Genomic DNA, 27,432 nt, shown 5'->3' with positions numbered 1-27,432 from the left:
GCTGTCAGCAGTCCATATTTCAAATGTATCTAGGAGGGCAGCAATTACTGCTGCCTACTAGGCCACAAGCTTGGCGTTAAGTCTGATGTTATCTTTGAATACCCTTTGACTCAATTGTCCAAGGGCTGTGCTGGCGCATATAGGCAGTGGTGAACTTAATCATCAACGTCTGCTACTAAACCAACAATGGCTAGTTAACTGGTTTGAACAAGATCCTCTAACTTCCATTACATTGAATAATTCTCACTCATTTTAAAGGCACTTTGTAGACCTTTTTTAAAAAAATGATATGGCTGCAGACACCATAGCAGATCCAGCAAAGAACAGGGTGGATACTCTTAATCATCCTGCTCCCAATCACATCATGCCCCTTACAGTTGTCGAGGCTGCGAGTCTTTTTTACAATAGACTACTATTGTAACAGCGGGCTTCCAGAACTGTCAACAGCATCAAAATTTCTGATCTTCCATTCAGTCCTACAACATACATTATTTCTCAATTTCTTTCTTCAACCATCCATCTCACCCTCTGAATATACTCAACTTCCCTTGCATTCATCTTTTTTCTATAGTACAATTTGAAGTCAGATTTTCAAATTTCCTTTTGAATCCTTTACCCAAACTATTTTATATTAATGTAGTACACATTTTTCACAAAAGATCTCTTTGAAATTCCACTACCTTATATACCAATGTGAAGAAACTTTTGCACTTTATATTTATTTTGGAGTAGGTTAAAAGCTCAGCACAACATTGTGGGCTGAAAGGCCTGTACTATGCAGTACTGCTCTGTGTTCTGTTCTCAGCCCATCAAGCCTGCAGTATATAGCATTTTAATATTCAATCCTAGCTTCACTTCATATTTCTCAACTTGAATTCATCTTTAGTATTTTTTTCTGAATAATGAGCCTTGTCCCTTCACTCAAGTTTCTTCAAAAACTAAATATTTTTGGCACCAATAAAAAAGAACTGCCATCATTTCTCCGTCCAGGCTTACCTTTTCTCCAAAATTCCACATGAAAACAAAGTACTTCACACTGCTACAACACAAACCAAAATAAAACCTGTTCCCAAGCGTTCTTTAGAGATTCAGCAGGTGAGCGTGAAAGCAAAAAAAAACCCAAAAATACAGAATGGAAAGGTTTCAGGTCTTATCCAGTTCCTTTCAGGTATGGCTTTGCTGATAGACAAAGCTTATCAACTTTATCTGTAGGCCAGCTGCGTTCAGGATTCCTGGGGGTGGGGGGGTGTGGTGGGGTGCGAGCAGTAAGCGGTACCCTGAATTAGGACATGAGATCTGACCAACTGTTAGTAGAGCAAACACTTCCAAAAAAAAGGATGAGTCACTGGAACACAAAGAGCCACAGCTCGAATAGGATGGGTCACCATGCTGGTTTAGTGGCATTTAAGAAGAAAGACATATCAAGTCTATTTGTAATCCATTGTGTCATTGTCAACATCTTACATCCAAAAACCTCAGAAACCGACTGTTTTCAAGCATGACTCTCATAATATCTGCTATCAACAAGACTAAAGCTCATCCATTAAATAGCAGAACATTTCACCAGTTATGCCAAGATAATGATTTGAACACTTGCTTCTTCACAATGAAGTTCATTGGCTGTCAAAAGACTGCTGCTTAAAACGTGTCTTTGATCTTTATGACACTGTGGTTGATTTTTTGCTCAGTGGACAAGAGCTTGGGAAACAAGACTGAACTTTTAGTTGAGATGTGGCATACTTAGCCGAAGTGTACGACAAAACTAAATATGAAACTGCAGGGTGAGAATACCAATTTAATCCAGGCAAAAAGTACACTAGTTTTGTGTTGTTTCATGTAGCACCATGGTCCTGGAGGAACGTTGTTTCGTTTTTACTGTGTACTGTACCAGCAGTTATGGTTGAAATGACAATAAAAGCGACTTGACTTGACAGTGTCCACTTTTATCGGAAAATTGGAAATATATAAGCAAAACATCAGACGAAGAATTTTCTCACAGTTTCCCTGAATGGAAAGTATGGCACTCTCTTTCACAGACAGTGATTTGCAAGAGTACAGCTTACGCCTGGAGTTACTGAAGAAGGATTTCCAGAATCAAATCAAGGATTTGAATGACCTAGAAATCCAGACTGGGTAATTAACTCTTTTTTTTTGCAAGGTAGATGAACAGGAAGAGAATTTCTAAGAAGAAATTACAGAAATTAAAACTGAAGAAGCAAAAACGCTTTTCAAAAATGTCGGCTTTTGTGGTACGTGGCTACACTGTCATATGAAGGTTCCTGGTTTTGGAGAAGAGCCAAACTGCTCTTCATTACATTTCCATCCTCCTACCTTGTTGAAAGAGGCTTCAGTGCAGTGAGCCACATACTTACAAAAAAATGGAAACCACTTGGACATTGTTGTGTGGGGACTTGAGGCTTTTGCTTTAACAACTTGAACCAGACATTTCAACTCTTGCTAAAAACCATCAAGCTCAAGGATTGCATTGATTGATAGACAAATACAAATTTAAAGCAGAATCAATCTTCTTATGTTAGCATTTGGTAGACATGCTTTTACACTATGGGGGTGCTGAAAAGTATATTGGACCTAAGAGGGGTGTTGGCAAGTATGAGGGAGCTTTACAGGGGCATTGGCAAGTATGAAAGGGCTAAAAAGGATTGGGAAACACTGTTCTAGCCTTTGTAAATGTGCCAAACAGTACTCATTAATCATTAGTGAGACTACTTACAGTCCACCAAAAGTATATTCAAAATTCTTATCCTTGTGTTCAAGGCCTTATTGCTTTCTCCACACTTGTTTCTGTAATTTCCACCTGACCTACAACCTTCCATTCCACCCTTCTACAAATCTTCCATTTCAATCACTGAAAGCCAGCGATAAAACCACTGAGGCTTTAAGATGTGTTTTCTCCCTACACCCCTTACTTCAAATCATCCTAAAGGGAAACCTTTTAGTTTCTAATTTTTTTTTGCCTGTTATGCATTGATCATGTTTTTCAGCATTGTTATTTTATAAATGCAAATTGATATTGTCTGAATAAACTGCATACGTAGACATGACAAGGCTGAGTTTTGGCTTTACTGATATCAATTTCAGAGTAATCTTGTTCCTTAGGCAGGGTACCTAAGAGGGGTTTGTCAGTTATCAATATGCACAGTAGAAGAAAACAGAAATATGTACTTAAGTAAATAATAAATCAAAAAATGATTTAAATCTGTCATCACAAATTACCCTTGCAGATCATTTCAGAGCCTCTCTATTGAGAAGTGAATTATGGTACATTTATAAATAGGCTTTATGGTTGCAAACTGTTGCTAAGCAGCATATAGTGGCTTTCATTACTGCACTGAACAAAATTGTTACAAGGATGGGAGAAAATGATTTCTGCTGAGCCTGGCTTTTACAAAAGCACTTGGGATTTGTTCCAATTTGTACCTTCGAATCTCAAAGGGTTTAAAGTTGAAGGATATGCAGTTCCTACTGAGCTGTTGAATGAAATCAGTACTTGCTGATTAGGAGTTAAGATAGGCTGAACTTGTTTCTCAATTTTCACAATGTAATGCAGCAAGGAGTTATTTTGGTATAACAGCAAAGTTTCTCAGCACACTTATAAGGAAAGGTTGTGCATTCAGGAACACCTGGAACATTACTTCCACTGAACTGCATTTGCCTCTCAGGACACTGAAAAAGGGGTTACACTTTTGGCTAAGAAACAGTGATTTGAGACACAAAAAAATGCTGTCAGGTGGAAATCAGCATTGTATCTCTGAAATTACACCAATTGCAACCAATAAAACTGTAAAAATGACTGTGGATAAGTCACAGAAACAAGATTATCACATTATCTTTTATTTGCTAATGAACAAAATCCTAGGTGTAAATGCCACTTCATTAAATACAAAAACATAATCATAAAGATAATTCTGCTACAAATGTTTTAACTTATTTATGGCAGTGAGCTTCTTGTCTCTCTTGCCCCTTACTAAAGCCATGAATTTATTGTTGTGATTTTTGTGGCTACTCTTCATCTGTAAAACTAAGTTAGGGATGTATAGGTGAAGAAAGCAGCCAGGAGGTTTAACAATGAGAAAGGGAAATCCGAATAAATTGAGAGATTTCTTCAGAAAATTCTTCTGAAGATTAAACTTAAGGTTCTACATTAGTGTATTTCCATAGAAAAAACAAAGGGTTGTTTATCTCCCTTTATTTATTCTTTGGAGAAGTTTCAGTGATTCTAATTTTTGCCAATGTTGCAGCTCTCTAAAAGCAGGGGCTTTTAATTTAAGAGAGCCTGAGAAAGCATTTGTACATCAGAACTGTGAATTTCTCCTTCAGATGCTGATAACCTTTTACTGATTTATTTAATGAGAAGCATACCAGGTAAGAAAGGAGCTGAGTGAAATAACAAATAATATAAGCTGGGGACTGTGCATGCAAGGAAGGAAGATTACAGAAAAAACATGCCCAAACACACTACAGTAATGACTTACAGTCCTTAGCTCCAAGTCTTCCTCCATAAAGTCAAGATGGCGTCTGACCTGTTTACTGTGGCGACTCGAGGGAACATGCTGTGGAGGTGCAAGGGAAATAGGAATGGGAAAAAAGCAGGGAAGGAAATTTGTTTAAAATCATGCAAAAGGAAACAAATCAAGACTCTTTACACTGTGGGTGCAGAGGAGAAGGAAAAGGGGATAATTTCTGAATCAGTCAGCTGCTCCTTAAACAAGCATGTATTTGTATGAGTCAATCACAATATATAATTACAATTATTTATCTATGAATTTCAGAAATACATCAAATATTTCTTCCTTAGGTATTGCAGTGCAACTCAAAAATGTTAAGATGGTAATTAATTTGTCTAACACTAACTCAGATGTGAACATCACACAACATAGAAGTCACATTTATTTAAGGTTAGGTAGATTCAAGATTTCTGCGCACAACTGTATTCATGACAAAGTGACCAGTTCTTGGAGCAGAATGCTTCTCATATCCTGGGTGCCAATATTCTACATCTCTGCTCTGCCTCTTCTTTGGTGAATATACCCCGTAATGTACATGGTTGGTGCATATACGGTTTCATAGTCTTCAGTTTGTATATGCACTAAGGGGCCCCATGAACTCATTTAATTTATTGCCAACCATCTGTCTTCTCCACGCACAGAATCAAAGTTCTCACTTCTCTGGGGACTGTTATGAAATAAAGGCATGAGTATTATTTACCAGTCAATAAAACAGCTAGTTGAAACATTCTCATCTTGGTTCTTTGGAATTATTTTTCCAGGAAATGCTTATACTTTCCAGTTACATGAGTGCTTGGAATATATTTTAAGGAAGATGGTGACAGTTCTTAGAGTCTTATTTTTTTTTGGCAAGCTTAAAATATCAGATTACAAAACAAATGAAAAATTCAACAATGCAAATACATGATGAACAAATCCAAAACCCTTGGCTTCCTCACAAAACAATTGCTTATTAAATGAAGATGGTATGCAGGTGGTTTCCAGTGAAAGCAAGTAAATACTGAAAACAGAAGGAAGGAGACGAATGAGCGTTAGAAAATGGAATGGAGGCAATTTAGCCCTTCAAGTGTACTGCACCGTTCAAATCAAACTGTCCAATTCCTGCTCTCTTCACCTATGCTTCAGGATTTATGTCTAGAAATCCGTCCGATCCCTTTTTACATACAGTGATATTAAATCATCTCTCAATCTATCTTGCTCCAAGGAAAACAGCCTAGCTTCCTCTGTTGGAGATCAGAATTGCCTTACTCCAGGAACTATTCTACTGAATATTTGTAGTATGGTTTATTCCATTTGCTCATCTCAGGCTGAGGCACTAATTCAAAACCTCATTTAACAGTTACTACTTGCCACACACAGCTGGACTGCCCTGAATTGCCAGATCCAACTGAGCTGTCACAGACTTCCTCTTACTTTACAAGTCATTCTTTGATAATATCCCTCACCGTATTAGTATATATTGTACGAGAATGCAGGAGAAGAAAAGTCTTGATAGTTTTCTGAACAATGACAAAGTCAGGCATCTTAATTGCAATATCTAACTGTTGAGGGGATAACTGTAATATCTCAATATCTAACCAATTTACCCAATTTACCCCATATTACTTGCTACCACCAACTTCTTGCATAATTTTGCTATATATTTATCATCCTCAAGTGCACAATTTTTCTCTCCCATTTCTATATTTGTGTCTATATCTCCCTTGCAGAATGCCCAATTCCAATGATTCAGCATAAATTTAATTGATCATTCAATGATTCAGCACAAAACTTGATTTCTAAAGAGCAGAAGTTCCATGGAGCCTCATCATTAACCAAGGGATCATGGACCCCAGGTTGGGAACCCCCTACTATAGAGTGAATCATCCAAAATGTTTTAAACTCTTCTCGGCATTTAGGATTTATCCAAGTACCACCATGGTTAGCCAAATCAGTAGAGGCAGCCATGTTCAATTCAAATTCTGATATGCAAGCTGGCAAAATACACAGCAGCTTGATTGATAGCTAAGGAGGTCCCATATGGATTCCAAGTTTCCCCTCACATTATTCTGTCTCAACCCAAGTGCCACAAACAATGTTATTCCAATGCCGGGAAGAGGAAAACCAACATGGATTCTAATATTTGTACAGACAACATGGACAGTGGGCAACAAGGGATGATCGGGAATAGCAATGATTTTTTTCTCCTTTACACTTGTATGCTGGAAATGACATTAAATAAGCTTGAATACAGTTTGTAGTCATGTATTCAGCCAGCATTTACTGTCTAGGAAATCACTGCAGAACTATAGTTCAAAGAAATTGTAACTTTATATTAATTTAAATTCACTACCACCCTCTCAAAGCTCAGAGGTAATTTAGTCAGATATCAATAATCTTTGCTGTTGAGTCAAGTTTAATGTTTGAAAGCCAAAAAGATAGTTTTTTTTCTCAATATTACCAGGGTTTTACTCCATGTTCCTACCAGACAGCTTTGAAGAGATGTGCACTGACAGAAGAGTCTACAATGTTATTTATTAAACTTTATTTTCAGGATGTAGCTTTTGCTATTCTTTGTCTATTTCACTGGCCTGTAGTGGTGATGAACTGTTACACTTAAACATTGCTTGACAGCAGAGGTTCCCAACCTTTTTTATGCCATGGACTGAGGGTCTGTGGACCCCAGGTTGGGAACCCAATCACTAGAGGTTGATGAAACTGACTAGCTTGCTAGGTTCTTTCAGTGGGTTCAAAACTCAAATTGGTATGGGCCACAGAAATATTACTCCTCCTAAGCATCTTAGTTTGCCATTTTTGTGTCAAAGTAATGACATCATAGAAAATTTTAGATTTACTTATTTGTAGATGGTATTCTTTTTAAATTATAAGCACATTTCCATTTTTCAAGCTCCCTTAGCATAAATGATTTTTTCTTTGCCCAGATTACTTGTTTTGGAGAAAAGACAAGATAATGAATAAAGTGAAAGGTCAATTTACACTTCTGTTCATATTGAGATAAACAGCCATCAGGTTATTATGACTATGCAACATGGACCAAAAAAATCTCCTTTTAAAACAGAAGTTAATTGATTAAATAAGGATATATGTATTCAACTCAACTAAGATATTGTATTCTACATGTCATGCAACAGATTCCCATGAAGTTCTTACATAATGCTTAGGTATAAATAAAAATGAAATGCAGATAATTTGCACATAGCCAGGTTCCATAAACAAGGTAAATTTTGATCCAAAAACAAATTGACAGATTGAAGTATTTTAAAAAAAGTAAAGTGCAGTGAATTTGCCCGGGCAGTATTTGATGCTAACTCTGGATGAATAAAATTATAGAAGGCATTTTCCTTCTGGGTAGGAAAGGGAGAGAAAAAAATAGACAAACTCAGACAGCTAGACTTCAGTCCATAATCTGATGATCCTCCCTGTTGAAAATAAACCAGAGTACAACATTCAGTCTGCCTTGAAGAGGGCAGGGTCAGATTAAATTACAAAACCCAGTAAAGATCACCACAGAATAGTTACAATTGCAAATGCACTTTCAGAACAAATTGTTTCACATCGAAACATCAATTCTTTCTCCTTGCCTTTCTCTCTTTTAAGCAGAAGATAAAGTTAGCATAATTTTGCATGATGAATCACTTGCTTTAACAAAAATAAATATAACCATATAACAATCACAGCACGGAAACAGGCCATTTTGGCCCTCCTAGTCCGTGCAGAACTCTTAATCTCACCTAGTCCCACCTACCCACACTCAGCCCATAACCGTCCACTCCTTTCCTGTCCATATACCTATCCAATTTTACCTTAAACGACACAACTGAACTGGCCTCTACTACTTCTACAGGAAGCTCATTCCACACAGCTATCACTCTCTGAGTAAAGAAATACCCCCTCGTGTTTTCCTTAAACTTCTGCCCCCTAACTCTCAAATCATGTCCTCTCGTTTGAATCTCCCCTACTCTCAATGGAAACAGCCTGTTCACGTCAACTCTATCTATCCCTCTCAAAATTTTAAATACCTCGATCAAAACCCCCCTCAACCTTCTGCGCTCCAATGAATAGAGACCTAACTTGTTCAACCTTTCTCTGTAACTTAAGTGCTGAAACCCAGGTAACATCCTAGTAAATCGTCTCTGCACTCTCTCTCATTTATTGATATCTTTCCTATAATTCGGTGACCAGAACTGCACACAATATTCTAAATTTGGCCTTACCAATGCCTTGTACAATTTTAACATTACATTCCAACTTCTGTACTCAATGCTTTGATTTATAAAGGCCAGCGTTCCAAAAGCCTTCTTCATCACCCTATCTACATGAGACTCCACCTTCAGGGAACTATGCACTGTTATTCCTAGATCTCTCTGTTCCTCTGCAGTCCTCAATGCCCTACCATTTACCCTGTATGTTCTATTTGGATTATTCCTGCCAAAATGTAGTACCTCACACTTCTCAGCATTAAACTCCATCTGCCAACGTTCAGCCCATTCTTCTAACCGGCATAAATCTCCCTGCAAGCTTTGAAAACCCACCTCATTATCCACAACACCTCCTACCTTAGTATCATCGGCATACTTACTAATCCAATTTATCACCCCATCATCCAGATCATTTATGTATATTACAAACAACATTGGGCCCAAAACAGATCCCTGAGGCACCCTGCTAGTCACCGGCCTCCATCCCAATAAACAATTATCCACCACTACTCTCTGGCATCTCCCATCTAGCCACTGTTTAATCCATTTTATTACTCCAGCATTAATACCTAACGACTGAACCTTCTTAACTAACCTTCCATGTGGAACTTTGTCAAAGGCTTTGCTGAAGTCCATATAGACTACATCCACTGCCTTACCCTCGTCAACATTCCTCGTAACTTCTTCAAAAAATTCAATAAGGTTTGTCAAACATGACCTTCCACGCACAAATCCATGCTGGCTACTCCTAATCAGATCCTGTCTATCCAGATAATTATTAATACTATCTCTAAGAATACTTTCCATTAATTTACCCACCACTGATGTCAAACTGACAGGTCTATAATTGCTAGGCTTACTTCTACAACCCTTTTTAAACAATGCAACCACATGAGCAATACGCCAATCCTCCAGCACAATCCCCGTTTCTAATGACATCTTAAAGATCTCCGTCAGAGCTCCTGCTATTTCTACACAAACTTCCCTCAAGGTCCTGGGGAATATCCTGTCAGGACCCAGAGATTTATCCACTTTTAAATTTCTTAAAAGCGCCAGTACTTCCACCTTTTTAATTGTCATAGGTTCCATAACTTCCTTACTTGTTTCCCACACCTTACACAATTCAATATCCTTCTCCTTAGTGAATACCGAAGAGAAGAAATTGTTCAAAATCTCTCCTATCTCCTTCGGCTCCACACATAGCTGACCGCTCTGATTCTCTAAGGGGCCAATTTTATCCCTCACTATCCTCTTGCTTTTAATATAACTGTAGAAACCTTTCGGATTTACTTTCACTTTATTTGCCAAACCAACCTCATATCTTCTTTTAGCTTTTCTAATCTCTTTCTTAAGATTCCTTTTACATTCTTTATATTCCTCGAGCAATTCTTTTACTCCATGCTGCCTATATCTAGTGTAGACATCCCTCTTTTTCTGAACCAAATTTCTAATATCCCTTGAAAACCATGGTGCTTTCAAACCTTTAACCTTTCCTTTCAACCTAACAGGAACATAAAGATTCTGTACCCTCATAATTTCACCCTTAAATGACCTCCATTTCTCTGTTACATCCTTCCCATAAAACAACTTGACCCAATCCACTCTCTCTAAATCCCTTCGCATCTCCTCAAAGTTAGCCTTTCTCCAATCAAAAATCTCAACTCTAGGTCCTGTCCTGTCCTTCTCCATAATTATATTGAAGCTAATGCTATTGTGATCACTGGACCGGAAGTGCTCCCCAACACATACATCTGTCAGCTGACCTATTGCATTCCCTAACAGGAGATCCAACACTGCCCCATCTCTAGTCGGTACTTCTATGTATTGTTGCAAAAAACTATCCTGCACACATTTCACAAACTCTAAACCATCCAGCCCTTTTACAGAATGAGCTTCCCAGTCTACGTGCGGAAAATTAAAATCTCCCACAATCACCACCTTGTGTTTACTACAAATATCTGCTATCTCCTTACACATTTGCTCTTCCAACTCACGCTCCCCATTAGGTGGCCTATAATACACTCCTATCAGTGTTACTACACCCTTCCCATTCCTCAATTCCACCCAAATAGCCTCCCTAGAGGAGCTCTCTAATCTATCCTTCCAAAGCACTGCCATAAGATTTTCTCGGACAAGCAATGCAACACCTCCTCCTCTGGCCCCTCCTACTCTATCACACCTGAAGCAACTAAATCCAGGAATAAGCAACTAAATCCAGGAATAAACAGCACAATGGGGCAAAGTAGTTACATTATCTGTGCCTCCAATTAATAAGACTTTCAAGTTTGATGCTCATGGAGTGTACTTGAGAAATGACTCTTCAATTTCTGCTTTGCTGCTTTGAAGAGGGTCAGGTCCATAAATCACCACCTGGGTGTGAGCCAGTATTAATTTATAGACATAAAGTCTGTAAATATTGGAAATCCAAAGCAACAAACACACAGTGCTGGAGGAACTCAGCAGGCCAGCCAGCTATGGAGACATGGAAATAATGTTTTGGGCAGAGACCCTTCACCCACACTGGACCCCTTACAATTTGCCTGCCGACATAACTGGAGAAGGATGCTTATGTGAGAATGCTGTTCTTGGACTACAGTTCAGCATTCAACACCATAATTCCTTCCAGGCTCGACAAGAAGCTCAGAGACCTCAGCCTTCATCTTGCCTTCTGTAGCTGAATCCTGGACTTCCTGTCAGATTAGTGGCAGGTGATAAGAGTGGGCTCCCTCATCTCTGCCCCTCTGACCCTCAACACAGGTGTCCCTCAGGGCTTTTTTACTCTCTGTATACCCATGACTGTGTTACCATCCACAACTCCAATTTGCTAATTAGATTTGCTGATGACACTACACTGACAGGCCTAATCTTAAATAATAATAAGGCAGCCTACAGAGAAGAAGTCATCACCCTGATACAGTGGTGTCAAGAAAACAACCTCTCCCTCAATGTTGCAAGAACAAAGGAACTGGTTGTGGACTACAGGAGGAATGGAGACAGGCTAGCCCCAATTGACATCAATGGATCTGGAGTTGAGAAGATGAACAACTTTAAGTTCCTTGGTATAAACATCACCGAGGATCTCATATGGTCTGTACCTATTGGCTGTATGGTGTAAAAGGCACAACAGTGCCTCTTTCACCTCAGACGTTTGAGCAAGTTTGGTATAGCCCCCAAATCCCAAGAACATTCTGCAGGAGCACAATTGAGAGCATCCTGACTGGCTGCATCACTGCCTGGTATGGGAACTGTACTTCCCTCAATCGCTGGACTCTGAAGAGAGTGGCACGGACAGTCCAGCACATCTATAAATGTGAATTTCCCATTATTCTGGACACTTACAAAGGCAGGTGTGTAAAAAGGGCTTGAAGGCTCATTGGGGATCCGAAACACCCCAACAGCAAACTGTTCCAGCTACTACCATCCAGGAAATGGTACCACAGCATAAAAGCCAGGACCAAGAGGCTCTGGGACAGCTTCCTCCACCAAGCCATTAGATTGCTTAATTTGTGCTGACACAATTGTACATAATATTTATTCATTACTATAAATTGCACATTGCACATTTAGACGGAGATGTAACGTAAAGATTACTCTGCATGCATATGAAAGATGTAAGTAATAAAGTCAATTCAATTCAATAAAATGCCTCTTATTGGAGATGGCCATTGCCTGACACAAGCCTTTGCCTACATGTTGTTCATGTCTTGCTACATACAGGCACGCAAGAAAACTATGTTAAATCTTGGTAAGTCATTCACTTGTTCCCAGCTGAATATCAGTCCTGGGCCTGGGAATGAAAAACATAGAAAGGCTAAAGAATTAGAGTCTATTTTGTTTGGAACAAAAGATTAAGGAAAGGCTTGATAAAGGTTTAAAGTAAATAGTGAATGAACTAAAGGGCAAAAGAGAATACTTTTGACACCATTTTGAAATTTGGAAATGAGGTGAAGTGAAAAAGATTCAACTGTATCTTCCAAAGGGAACTTAATACTTACTTGAAAAGGAAGATGGTAAAGGTCTTTGAGGAAAGAGCAAAAGAATAGTTGTTTCAAATTGCCAGCACAATGAACCAAATCCCGGCCATCATGATGGCTTGTTCTACAATTTTGTAATTTTACAATTAATCATACAGATATCAATGCAGAGTCTGACCTGTCACCAGCTTGACATCCTGATATTATTGAATCTTGATCACAATTACAAACTGGCTGATTTCTCCCCATTCATGATGCAGCTATACATAGTGCTCTGCTCTCACTGAGGCAGAGACCAACAAATAAACCAGGCACGTTAGTTGCACCAAGACATGGGAAACTAAGTTAATGCAAACTTCAAATTTAAGTGATATGCCAGTTCCAGACAAAACCGTGCTCTACCTTACTGACACAAACTCAGGTGACATATACATTCAAAACTATGTTACAAACATTCTGTATCAGTGACTTCATTCAATTTTTGTAGACTGATGAATTGGATTTTTTAAACATATGATCAGCAACAAAGAGAAACTGCAGAAACTTGAAGGGACTGGGATACCAGAAAAGCACCATGACAACAGAAAGATTAGGTAAAATGACAACAGAAATTTTAAGTAAAAAGATGATCTTGCTTGAGAGATGATAATGACAAGGATAGCAGGCTGCCTGAACTCTTAACTTGTTTTTCCTTATAAATGTCATTTAGTTCCGCAAAAAGAATTTCTATTCAAATTACATGTAACACACTGGCATATCAAGATATACAGAAGCAACTAACATGACAATACCTCTGTTGCCAGTTGTCCTCGCTGGTTCAAATCAAGATCCTGTGGTCGAGTAACCTTGTCAATGTCTAAAGAATCCTGGCTTGATGTAGCAGAAGTAATACTGGATCGAGATGAAGTACTAGTTGAGCGGATATCTGCATCACTGACGGTGCCAGCCGAGCCTGCTCGTCGATGCTGACTGGTTACAGGGGGCTTAATCTCAAGTGTCATAGTGCTGGCCTGGCGTGCTGCTTCATCCATACTGAGGGAGGCTTGTTCCAGTTGAGCAGTGATATCATCCAGAGAAAGGTTGGAATGTAAAGATTTCGGGCTTCTGGCTGAAGATCCTTTCAAACTTCCATGCTTAGAAGTTGCTTGAATAATGGACTGTTTTTGAGCTGGTTTGGTTTCTTTGCTGTGCACTTTACCAGCTACCACCTCCTTGAGAGATTTTCTCATACTGTCTTGTCTGGAGGGTTCCTTACTGATACTGCTGAGTTCCTGTTCCATAGTACAGAGATCTGCCATGAGTGCATCCAGATCCACTCCATCACCTTGGCTCAGAGCCTCTGAAAGAAACACAACACATACAAAATTAGACTAAGAAAAAAGATGCTCCTATAAGTTTCTATAATCCTCAGAAATTATGCTGACCTGACAAACTTCAACAAGTGTCTGGATTGGACAAGTCCTTTCTGGAGTGAGCTCAAAGTTCAAAGTCAATTTATTATTAAAATATTTATACCATATGCAACCTCGAGATTCATCTTCTTGCAGGCAGCCACAAAACAAAGAAACACAATAGAATCCTCAAAAACAAACACCCACACATCCTAGAACAACAAACATCCAATGTATGAAAGATGAACAAATTGTGCAAACAATAAAAAAGGTAAACAAATAATGCACATGAACCACTGAGTCTCTGAAATGATTCCATAGCCATGGCCAATGAAGCTAGTCCAGGAGCTCCATGGGTGAAGGACAACAACTACACCCGAACCTAGCAGCATGAACTCAACACTCCTGCACCACCTGCCTGACGTTGGCAGCGAGAAGAGAGGGAGACGAGTCAAACCTAGGCAGATGGGATGGGCTCAGGTGGGGGATACTTGGCTGACACAGAGAGGTGAGCTGAACACTGATTCGAACTGCATCCTTTTGCATTCCAAGAGAAAAATATACTGCTTTTAAATCTATATTCCACTAACCTTGAAACTTTAGGGGGTCTGCATCATTTAGGGAATTTATTTTGACAAGCACAGAGAATGGGGGTAGGATGGAGAGGGTAAGTGGAGCAGGGGCTGACATTTATGTCACAAAGTGTTTTTAATCTTGTATGAAATAAGTAGAAAAGTAGCAGCTTAGAAAAACAAGCCCATGTTCATACAAAACTTACAGAACGAGCAGAGAAAGTTCAATACCCCACCTAGTAATAAACATTATATCACAAGGCAGCAGTAACTGAATTACCTCAGGTCAAACAAGCAGGGAAAGGTGTATAAAGCTGTGTAGGGAAGCATCCATCCAGCTCAATGCTGTACTTCAAAAATTACATTGACAGTAAGTTATTCTCACCTTCAATTTCCTCACACTATTTGATTCTTGTGTTTTGCTCAGTGGATGCACATGTTCAGTCATCTGGCCAGTTTTTCTTAGATAAATATCAACATTCTCAGTCTGTGGCTCAAAATGGGGACAGAGACTAAAGTACAAAGGCAAGAAACATTGACAGCCAAAGCCCATTTTATACTTGCAATAGATACAAATACAGGCAGTGTTCAGTAGAGGTCACTAGACAGCCTACGTGAAATTGGTCCAAATAGCTATGTCAGAAGCAAAAGCAAATGCTTTGAGAATACTAGGAAAGATATGGAATGCAAATTTGCATCAGCAGCTAAGGATTGGTGTTTACCTCAAACACCAAAGAGAAAGGTTATGGGTTTTCCTGACACTTAAAAGATTAAAATCCTGCATTTGTACTGCATCTTTCAGGGCACCTCAGAATGCTTTACATTCAATGGTCCATAAGTATGTGAGTAAACTATTGTGGATGCTGAAATAAAGGTAAAAGCTTCTGAAATATTCAGCAGGATATAGCAGCAATAAAAGGGATAGAAAGTATTTTAGCTCCATGATTTCAAGAGAAACTGGTGAGATCCTACACCCACTCAACTCTCAACATGTTTGCCTACTCCTCCATCTGCAAATGTTCCCTAATCTGCTGAGAATTTACAACAACTTTCATCTTTCTTGCTGAAACATGATCACAACCAGATTACCTGTAAGAAATGATGACAAAAGAGGGGGAAAAAGAACAGATTCCAATGAAAATATGAGGCAGGAATCAAAGAATGGTGGTACTGACTTGACAAACGCTTGGGAAGCGGTTAGCAACTCGGGTTCAATTCCCACCACTGCCTGTAAGGAGATGTATGTTCTCCCCATGACCGTGTGGGTTTCCTCCCACAATCCAAACACATACGGGTTGGTAGGTTAATTGGTTATTGTAAATTGTCCCGTGATTAGGCTAAGGTTAAATTGGGAGATTGCTGGGCAGTATGGCTCGAAAGGGACAGAAAAGCATATTCCACACTTTATCTCAATAAATTAAAAAAAAAGATTAAAGTTTAAAAAGTAATAGGAAATAGACTGGAGGAAAAATCAGAGGACCAGACCCTAATTTGACAGCAAAATGCACTTGCAAATAGATAAAAGGGAAAATCCTTACATAGTCTTGGTTGTGCAAGAGATATATATATATATATATATATATACTATAAGCAAACACAAGAGAGAAAACATGAGGAATCATTCAAAGTTTTAATTATACTGGGCTCCAGATGAAGCAACAAAGAAATGTTATTTAATCAGCTCCTTCTATTCGCCTAGAATCCAATGTAAGTTTAGATCTATGCTCATTTTCATTCCCTTGTCCAGGACTGTGGAAAACTAATGCTGGTCTCAGCACTGATTTAATCAACCAACTAACAACAGAGAAGATATTGACGTTGTGTGATGCTACTTGTGCAGCTAAGGGTAGCTATAATTATGATCATCAAAACAGTTACATGAAACTCCAGCAAAGGGATGTGATACCATATGTAATGAGCACTGCTGGACTGTCCATTCTTGTGAAAATGTGGAAGTGGCAATAATGTCAACTCCAAGAGCAAAACTCAGGATGTCCAGAAACATTAGTGAGAAACTGTCATGTTATGTACTGTATTAAGTTGAAATGTACATTCAGTCAGCATACCATAATAGTTGTGCGCTGTTTGAACTCAAGTAAAGATATCATCAATGGGAATAGTGCAAATAAATTCGGTCATACATCATTCTTCTATATAATCCAGCAAACCAATTTCAAAATTAAAGACCGTCAAACAAAACCAAGATAGCAATTCCATTGTGAATTGCTTCCTCTCCCAAAACCAGAAACCTTACCATTCAGATTGTACATTGAAAACCGATATGAGAAGTTTGCTAGATTAGTTTCCTGTCGAAGTGGGGACCTCTTTAGCTCTTCAGGCTTCCCGGTGTCCAGGCTCTGATCAGAAAGAGAGGTGGGGGGGAATGTTAGTATCAATATTATGAGATATTGGAAATAATCCTGAAGGGATTTTGCTTTATGCTGTGTAAAGATAAATCTTAGTTCCGAAGAATCATAACATAACTCAATTCAGTGCTGAGATGATATTGTTTCAGCAACACCAGAATTCTGACTCATGATTAATTTTCAGTAACTCAAGATAAAAAAACATTAGAAGGCTTAATATCGTAACACAAAGAAATCTGCAAATGCTGGAAATTCAAGCAACACAGACAAGATGCTGGTGGAATGCAGCAGGACAGGCAGCATCTATAGGAGGAAGCACTGTTGATGTTTCGGGCCAAGACATCAACAGTGCTTCCTCCTATAGATGCTACCTGGCCTGCTGTGTTCCACCAGCATTTTGTGTGAGAAGGCTTAATTACCAGTATCAGTGCTTGTGTACTTTTAGCCACCTACAGGAAAGATGTAAATAAGATTGAAAGAATGCAGAGGAAAGTTACAAGGACAGTGGTGGGACTTGAGGATCCGAGGTTAGTGAATGGTTGAATAGGTTAGGTCTTTATTCCTTGGAATGTATAAGATTGAGGGGAGATTTGATAGAAGTACACAAAATTATGAGGGGTACAGTTATGGTAAATACAAGTAGGCTTTTTCCCCCACTGAGGTTGGGTGAAAGTACAATTAGAGGTCATGGGTTAAGAGTGAAAGTTGAAATATTTAAGGGGAACTTCTTCACTCAGAAGGTATGGCACCAGAAATTTAGAGAGGTACTTGAATGAGAGGGGTACGGTCTGGGTGGTTGTTGATGGGGCTAGGAAGATTAATGGTTCAGCACAGACAGGCCAAAGGGCTTCTGTGCTGTCATGTTCTATGACTCTATGAATATCCTGCCAGCACTATTTGATGAATCTCACACTGAGAAGTTATGGATTGTCCCAATACTGTTTAAACTGCATCTCAGCCCAACGTTCCAATTCCAAATCAGAACTTACAGTTCTGAATTTGTTTTTTTTATTTCTGAGTACTGATCACCAAAGGATTTTTCACTTTGTATTTCTATCCAGGTGCACAGTGGGGAGTGTGAAAACCCTGGGCCCCGATGTGTGGAGGGGAAGGTGGCCATCTGCAACTTCTGAGTCAAAAGCTAAACCATTTAGATCTCTGAACAACTGGAAAGCAGATAATTGAACTTTAAAAACATATAAACAGTTAGAAACACATTAAGTAAATTCAGCAAGCCTGGGTGAGAGAATATAAAAGTGCAAAAGCGAGACAGCCAAAAATTGTATTTAATTTGCAGAAGTTGGACTAATCCTAAATGGTCCACCCTTAACGAGTTTCATATAGTCTTCTTCCCCAACAACTCTCTCCCCAATTGCCCAGAACACCCCACCTAAATGCCACCCATCTCCTAAATATTATTACCTGAACAGTGTTCTAGGCCTAATGTCAAACTACCTTCTAAAACATATTATACATGTACAGGATCTTTGAAGTACAAATTGGAAGTTTAAAAGCTTGATTATGCTGCGCATTAATTACTGATCAGGAAGGAATAATATTAATGCGTATATTAGCTAAACATTGAACAGATATCTTTTAGAAGCCTTTAAAAGACTTTATTAATTTATCTGGAGATAAAATTGTGATGAATGTAACGGATAACCAACTACATTATATTTAATAACCATATTTTATACACTAACTACCAGAACATCCTGTTTGGGATTTTTTGAATTTCCCCAAATAGTGATTAGCAATAAATTCTCCAGCTGGTGTGGTGGATATTTACTTTTTTTTTTGCTAATCTCACTTTCTAAACCGCAGCTGCTACTTGAAAGATCGGAAACAGATACGAGTAAACTTTTAAATAATATTGCTTTGCTTAACTTCTGGTCATAAATGGCAGTCAGTCTTCAGTTCTAAACATACAAATTGTAAGCAGTCATTGGCTTGAAGTTAAAATACAACTTTTCAAAAAAACTCTGATTATAGCACATGTGCTCTGTCTGTAGTAACTCAATATAGCTGCTTTTTGCTGCTGAAAGATGCAATACAGGACAATGGATTGTTTAATTTGGCTTGTTTCAAAACAGTCAAGCTGACTCCAGGTTGTTTTAGTTCAAGGAAGCTTGCAGACCAGATGGATAATATAATTTAGCATGTCAATAACTGATCTATTAATGCTGGGAGTTTTATGTACTCAAGAAAGTAGCTTTACAGCATTAATTGAGATCTTTTGTGTTAAAAGGTACCTGAGCAAATATCATAGGCGTTTGATGTCATACAAGTGGTAGAACAAAGAGTATAAATGTTGAGAGCAGTTTAGGCTTATTAGGAATGGTATAAGGAACATGAAGAAACATACGGTGAACTGAAATCAAACATGAGGAAATCTGCAGATGCTGGAAATTCAAGCAACACACACAAAATGCTGGTGGAACACAGCAGGCCAGGCAGCATCTATAGGGAGAAGCACTGTTGACGTTTTGGGCTGAGACCCTTCGTCAGGACTAACTGAAAGGAAAGATAGTAAGAGAATTGAAAGTCGGAGGGGGAGGGAGAAATGCGAAATGATAGGAGACCTGAGGGGGTGGGGTGAAGCTGACAGCTGGAAAGGTGATTGGCAAAAGGGATACAGAGCTGGAGATTACCCAGCCAGTATATAAGGTGTTGTTCCTCCAACCCGAGTGTGGCTTCATCTTGACAGTAGAAGAGGCCATGGACAGACATATCAGAATGGGAATGGTATCGTGGAATTAAAATGTGTGGCCACTGGGAGATCCTGCTTTCTCTGGCAGACAGAGCTTAGGTGTTCAGCGAAACAGTCTCCCAGTCTGCGTCGGGTCTCACCAATATATAAAAGGCCACACCGGGAGCACCGGACACAGTATACCACATCAGCCGACTCACAGGTGAAGTGTCGCCTCACCTGGAAGGACTGTCTGGGGCCTTGAATGGTGGTGAGGGAGTGTATCCAGAGATACTGGCCACGTGACAAACATACTGCCACCTGGCTGGTCGGAGGACACACCACATGCCAATCAACATTTGGTCCCTCCCAACTAATCAATGCACACCTAAATTATCGGTCACCTTAATTGGATTATCTCGCCCAGCCCCATGCTATAAAAGGTGAGACATGTGCCTGGCTCGGTCTCTGGACATGTGCCTGGTACAGACCACCTCACTGAAGGTTAGTGCATTGATTTATGCTTGGGAAGGTTTATCGCTGGTCCTGGTAAGGGAGCCGCAGCTATCCAAGGTCAAGGGGGATAGCTGTCGTAGTGCTTTTCCCTTGTTCTTTGTATGTGTAACTGTACCCTGTCCCCACACCGCTTTCTATGTATTGTAGTTGCTTGTGTTGACCCGACTTCCCCTTGTAAATAAATTCCTTATTATTAAAATTGTGTGTGTCCAGGCTTCTACAGTTGAGACTCAAAGAACCAGTTATTTTCCATCACAACATCTGGCGCTGCGAGCAGGGTTTATCGGGAGGACCTGTGATGTCTTCAATAAGGGTGGCAATGTCAGATACAATGGTGGCGGGGGGGGGGGTGAAGCCTTGTTCAATTGCCTATAATCAATGGTCATCCGCCAAGAGCCGCTCTTCTTTTGGGCGGGCCAAATGGGGCTATTGAAAGGCAAGGTAGCAGTTCTAATAATTCCCTCCCGTAACAGGGCTTGAATGGAGTCTGCGGTTTCTTGGCGCCCCCCCGGCACTCTGTACTGACAGTTACAGATGATCTTGGGGGGGGGGGGGGGGAATAACAATTGGCTCCCACTTAGCCGCCCCAACGACGATAGTGGCTCGCGCGATGCCGAAGGTGAACTTGCCCCAGTTTGTTTCAAGTGATGGTCCCTTTAAAACATTGATCCCAAGGATACATTCCAGGGAGGTGGCAATAAGGACTTGTACACATCTGGGGGAATGGTTGCCTATGGCTAGGCGAAGGGTGACCTCCCTAGCAGGTAAAAGGGAGCCCCCCAATCCCTCTATCTGCATGTCCGTACACCTCCATAAGGCAGGATTGCCTGGGATAATCGTGTGCTGGGCGCCTGTGTCGACAAGCGCCATCCACCTCTGTGTTTCCCTTTCCCCAATGTACTGTGACGGGTATATGTGGCCTCAGGTCCCCTGGGCGGGAAAGGGCGAGAGAGCAAATGCACCGGGGGCCCTGGCCTTCATCCTATGGGAGGGGTGAGAGGGCTGCCACGCCGGGGGTGAGGCACTTTGCTGGTGGAGGTGGGACATTTCCTGCCTGACGAGCTGTCTGAGTTCTGCTTCGAGGGCCTTCGAGACAGTTTCGGGCAGGGGAGGCGCGGAGGGTGGCTCGGTGTGGGCATGGTCTGGCCTGGCAGTCTTCCCCCTGCAATGTTCCTTCCACAGGGCATATAGGTTGTGGGTGGGGATGCCAACTATATTGTTACAATCCACCCCTGCATGCAGCAGGTCCGTGTACAGCAGCCTGTGTGTATATCTAAGAGAGATAGGGTCTAGGGCCCTTGTCTCCGTCTTGCGGACCTGCGTAGGTACCCCCCCCCCCGCATATATTCTAATCCCTCCAGGAGGGTGATGGTATCCCGTATGGTCCTACCGTACCATGAGGGGCAGGATTACAGACTTCAGATTGGGGTGTGCAGTAGTGACCAAGTATCCCGCTAGGGCACCGGTCACTCGTGTGTTTTCAAGGAAGTTACGGTTGCAGGCACCTTGATAGATGCCGTTGACCAGTGCCCATTCCCTGATAACCCGGGTGCCCTCACTGACCGTACCCCATTGCAGGCACCCGTGTAGATCCCACTCCAGAAGTGTGGGATAACGAGCTCGTACTGCGGTCACTACCCAATCCCACAGGGTTGTGCCGTTGCTGATTTCTGCTTGTGGCGCCCGCAGCGCATTGTTTATACTCTGCTGGTCAGAGAGGCTTCCCAGGGCGCTTGCCTCCTGATGGGAGAGGCTGAGGTTGGGGCCCCCCTTGTCCCACAGCTGGAGCAGCCAGGCGGCCAGGTGCTCGCCTGGACGTTGGCGGTACCGATCCGCCAGCTGGGTCAGCTCCTTGGGGGAGAAGTCCCAGGTCTCCGTGGTCTCGGAGTGACATGGGGAAGGTCCGAGCATCTCCCCCTCGTTCCCTTCCTCCCTGCAATGAACCTGGGACCGCGTGGTGACGGGTGAGAAGGAGGAAGGGTGGGTGTAGGACCTTGGCTCCTCGGGCACCCCCTCATCGTCACTATCCAGCCAGATGTCCCCATCCCCAGCCATGCGTCCAGCTTGTCGCCGCACTGGACTAAGGCTCGAATCTTTAATGGGTCCGGCTGCCAGCCAGACCAATGGAGTGCCTTGCCTGCTGAAGTTTTATGAGGCGACAGGCAAGTTCAGTTCCCCTAACTTCAAGGTCGTTGGCTCAGGCCTGGGCAGCCTGTGCTGCTTCCTTCAGTGTGCAACAACGCTGACTGAGGTCTTCAATTTCCCTGTCCTTCTGACCACACAAGTGCTGCAGGTGATGAGGAATTCTAACCTGGAGTCTCAGCAGGGACGCAAACAACCAGAAGGCACCCCTTTGACTCCCCTTAGCTTTGGGGAACCCTGATTCCTTCAGGAGGGAGACCACATGATGGCCCAGCTTCTCTCCACGGGGCTCTAACTGCTCAGACCAGTCCACTGGTTTTTCATGGTCTGCCAGCATGCTGGCCAGACTCTCAAATCCCTCCCTTTCATCAGCCCACCCAGGGATCTTATCCCGGGTGCCTGCATTGGCTTTCTTCCCCTTATTCCAGAACATTATCCCCTGTGCTCGTGTCCAGCCAAAACCTACGAGACACTGCTCCGCAGCACCAAATGTAACTGGTTCTTTGAGTCTCAACCACAGAGGCCTGGACACACAATTTTAATAAGGAATTTATTTACAAGAGGAAGTCAGGTCAACACAAGCAACTACAATACACAGAAAGTGGTGTGTGGACAGGGTACAGTTACACATACAAAGAACAAGGGAAAAGCACTACGACAGCTATCCTCCTTGACCTTGGACAGCTACGGCTCCCTTACCAGGACCAACGATAAACCTTCCCAAACATAAATCAATGCACTTACCTTCAATGAGGTGGTCTGTACCAGGCACATGTCCAGAGACCGAGCCAGGCACATGTCTCACCTTTTATAGCATGGGCTGGGCAAGATAATCCAATTAAGGTGACCAATAATTTAGGTATGCATTGATTAGTTGGGTGGGACCAAATGTTGATTGGCATGTGGTGTGTCCTCCGACCAGCCAGGTGGCAGTGCATCTGTCACGTGGCCGGTATCTCTGGATACACCCCACCCCTCGGAAGACGCACCACATAGCCAACACACATAAGAGGGTGAAACAATATCACATACCAGAAATAACCATTTTTAAGCAGCTAAGTAAATGCAGAGACACTCTTAATCAGCTGGCATGCGCAACATAGTATAAAAATGGCTATGATTACAAGAATGAGTGCGATGGACCAGTGAATGACAGTTGCCCACCACCCCCCTAGGGACCCAAACGGCCACCAATTGCCCCATGAGGTGTTGTGCTGGAGGAGCTGGTCCCTTGATTTTTGAATTTCAGCCACCGAGTCCCGATTGTGAGGAAGTGTAAGGGCAGGTGTAGCACTTGTTCTGCTTACAAGGGTAAGTGCCAGGAGGGAGATCAATGGGAAGGGATGGGGGGGGGGGGGGGAATGGACAAGGGAGTCGCGTAGGGAGTGATCCCTACGAAAAGCGGAAAGGGGTGGGGAGGGAAAGACGTGCTTGGTAGTGAGATCCCGTTGGAGGTAGTGGAAGTTACAGAGAATTATACATTGGACCCGGAGGCTGGTGGGGTGGTAGGTGAGGACAAGGGGAACCCTATCCCGAGAGGGGTGGTGGGCGGATGGGGTGAGGGTAGATGTGCGGGAAGTGGGAGAGATGCATTTGAGAGCAGAGTTGATGGTGGAAGAAGGGAAGCCCCTTTGTTTAAAAAAGGAAGACATCTCCTTTGTCCTGGAATGAAAAGCCTCATCCTGAGAGCAGATGCAGCGGAGACAGAGGAATTGCGAGGAGGGGATAGCATTTTTCCCCCTACTTTCAAATCTCTTACTGTCTTTCCTTTCAGTTAGTCCTGACGAAGGGTCTCAGCCCAAAACTTCAACAGTACTTCTCCCTATAGATGCTGCCTGGCCTGCAGTGTTCCACCAGCATTTTGTGAACTGAAATCCATTTCTTTAGATTTAGTTTCAGTGATGGACCCTTTCTTTGCATCATTGGTCTGTCTTTTTAGTTTATAGGAATTGTACTTTTTTTGGAAATCATTTGTCCTTTGTTTTAGAAAAGCTCTATGCTTTGGAAATGGTATCTGTATCTAATTTGGAACTGTTTCATAATATAGAAATCCTGAGTTTCAAATGCATTTTAAGAATGTTGTTTGGATATAAATGTGTATCACTGAAAGTAAACAAACTATGTTTTAAGCTACTTGGTAGCTAGAAGTATTTTCTACTTGCTAGGGAGTAGAGGACCCATTACTCAAATTAATGATTATTGGCAGCTAAAACTCACATGGAGAACATACAGGGAAGCAAACTAAGGATAATACAAGATCTTATTTAGAGAAGCAACAGGAAGGTGATTGCAATGTCTGTGGAGGAACCCTTTGGAACAGAGACCATAGTTTGTTGAACTTCGAGGTAATCATGTAAAGAGGGTCTCAAAGGGTCTATCCTGCCAAAGGGTCTCAGCCTGAAACATCGACTGTACTGTTTTCTGCAAATGCTACTTCATCTGCTGAGCTCCTCCAGCATTTTGTGTGTGTTGCTTGGATTTCCACCATCTGCAGATTTCTCTTGTTTGTGTAAAGAGATAAAATTGGTCCCTGAGCCAGGGCCCTAATAAATTGGGGAAAGGGATTGGAAGCAGCTGCTGAAGGGAAAGAACATCTGATAGTTGGGAGGTGTTCACAAACTAGATAGCAAGAGATCAGAATCAGCTTGTCCATGTAAGGGTAAGAAGCTGAAGACAATTTTAGGCAACCTTGATTGAAGGTTTGAACAGGGAAAACGAAACCTATGTCAGAGGTAGGAAATTGTTATCAGGCAAGTCACTTGCTTATAGAAGATAAAGGAAAAAAACTTTAAATAATTAGCAGGAAAAAAAGGGGGCCATGAAATGATTTTGACAATCAGGATTAAGGAAAATTCTAAAACCTTTTAGAAGTATACTGGAAACAAAAGGGAGCTAAGGAAGCAATAGCTTCCCTCTGAGACAAGAGGTAATTGTATGTATGTAGTCAGGGGATATGAACAAGATCTTAAATGAATATTTATCATCAATTTTCACCAGGAAGAAGAATGCAGAAGTTAGAAAGTAAAGAGAAGGCATATGCTAATATTCTGGAGCAGATCTATATAAGAAAGGAGAATGTGCTAGAAATACGAGAGCAAATTAAAGCAGTTATATCTCAAGAGTCATACCAGTTCTATCTCAGGATGATAAGGGAAGAGACTGCCACTGGGACTTTGACACAAAAATTTAGCTGGCTACACAGAATTTTCCCTTATCATCCTGAGATGATAACCTGGGTATCATGGACACCTTGCTTAATGGCATTGGATCATTAGACCATGGCATAAAACGTTGGGAAATCCTGGTCTAGAAGGTCATGACATGAGATTCAAGGTGTGTTGATGAACTGGATCTAAAATTGGCTGGATAACAGGGAGCAAAATTATTGGTGGATGGGCGATTTCTGACTGCAAATCTGTAACAAGTGATGTACAGAGACTGATGGCGCGGCATTTGTTGTTGGAGGCATGAGTGGCTATTGGACTCCTGGAAAATTACACTGGAGAGGTAGTGATGGGAGACAAAGAAATGGTGGGCAAACTTAATAAGCATTTTTGCACCAGTCTTCACTGTGGAAGACACTAACAGTATACCAGAAATTGAAAAGAGTCAGGGAGCAGAATTGAGTATAGTTGCTATTACTAAGGAGAAGATGTGTGGGGGGCTGAAAGTCTGAAGGCAGTTAAGTCACCTGAGCCAAATGGACTACACCCAAGAGTTTTGAAAGAGTTTGTTCAAGAGATTGTGGAGGCATTAGTAATGATCTTTCAAGAATCACTAGATTCTGGAATAGCTCTGGAGGATGAGAAAATTGCAAATATCACTCTGTTCTTTAAGAACAGGGAGGCAGATAAAAGAAAATTATAGGCAGTTAGCTTGACTTCAGTGGTTGGGAAGACGCTAGAGTCCATTGTTAAAGATGAGGCTTTGAGGCGCTTGGAGGCACACGGTAAAATAAGCTAAAGTTTTATTAAGGGGAAATCGTGCCTGACAAATCTGTTGAATTTTGAGGATATAAGAGGCAGGAAAGACAGTCAGTAGATGTTGTTTACTTGGATTTTCAAAGAGTGGGAATAAAGGGGGCCTTTTCTGAATTGCTGTCAGTGACTAGTAGTGTTCCATAGGGTTGGTGTTAGGACTGTTTCTTTTCACATTTATGTCAATGATCTGGATGGCCTCATGGCCAAGTTTGTGGATGATATGAAGATAGATAGAGGGCAGGTAGTGTTGAGGAAGCAGGGAGACTGCAGAAGGAACTAGACAGATTGGGAGAATGGGCAAAGAAGTGGCAAATGGAATATGGTGCAGGGAAATGTACTGTCATGCTTTTCTGATAGAAGGAATAAAGACATAAGCTATTTTCTAAACAGAGAAAATTTAAAAATCAGAGGTGCAAAGGATCTTGGGAGTATTGTGCAGGATTCCCTGAAGGTTTTCTTGTCGGGTGCATTGGAGGTAAGGAAGGCAAATGCAATGTTAGCATTCATTTCAGGAGGACTAGAATACAAGAGCAAGAATGTAAATGTTGAGGGTTTATGGCATTGGTCAGACTACACTTGGAGTATTGTGAGCAGTTTTGGGATTCTAATCCAAGAAAAGATGTGCTGGCATCCGAAAGAGTCCGGAGGAAGTTCATGAGAATGATTCTGGGAATGAAACGGTTAACACTTGAGGAGGATTTGATGGCTCTGAATGTACTCACTGGAGTTTAGAAAGAGGTGGGGAGAGAAGCATCTTGTTGAACACTATTGTCTAAATAGAGTGAACAATAGGAAGATGTTTTCTATAGTGGGTAAGACTAGGGACAGAGGGCATAGCCTCAGAATACAAGGACATCCCTTAAGAAAAGAAATGACGAGGAGTTTCTTTAGCCAAAGGGTAGCAAATCTGTGGAATTCATTTCCACAGATAGCTGTAGAGGCCAAATTGAGTATATTTAAACTGGAGGTTGATAGGCTCTTGATTAGTCACAGCATCAAAGGTTATGGGAAGAAGACAGGAGAATGGGGTTGGGAGGAATAATAAATCAACCATGACGGAATGGCAGAGTACACTTG

At 41.3% G+C, this 27,432-nt stretch overlaps 1 protein-coding gene across 6 annotated transcripts in view; it reads right to left on the bottom strand.

The window, feature by feature from the left end:
• LOC132392788 (ras-associated and pleckstrin homology domains-containing protein 1-like) overlaps nucleotides 1-27,432 on the bottom strand; it is a 194,990-nt gene that overhangs the window by 91,436 nt on the left and 76,122 nt on the right. For 5 of the 6 annotated variants that reach the window (XM_059967141.1, XM_059967139.1, XM_059967143.1 and 2 more), the window contains exons 3-5: nucleotides 16,917-17,019; nucleotides 13,491-14,038; nucleotides 4,494-4,571 (exon numbers count right to left, since the gene is read on the bottom strand). In XM_059967141.1, coding sequence (XP_059823124.1) covers nucleotides 4,494-4,571; nucleotides 13,491-14,038; nucleotides 16,917-17,019 — 729 coding nt within the window. The remainder of the gene's footprint in view (nucleotides 1-4,493; nucleotides 4,572-13,490; nucleotides 14,039-16,916; nucleotides 17,020-27,432) is intronic. The other variant, XM_059967144.1, reaches the window with a different exon arrangement.

Source organism: Hypanus sabinus, chromosome 4 (assembly GCF_030144855.1).
Source record: "Hypanus sabinus isolate sHypSab1 chromosome 4, sHypSab1.hap1, whole genome shotgun sequence".
In the NCBI taxonomy this organism is placed as follows: Eukaryota; Metazoa; Chordata; class Chondrichthyes; order Myliobatiformes; family Dasyatidae; genus Hypanus; species Hypanus sabinus.
This window is presented reverse-complemented; position numbering and strand designations above follow the sequence as displayed.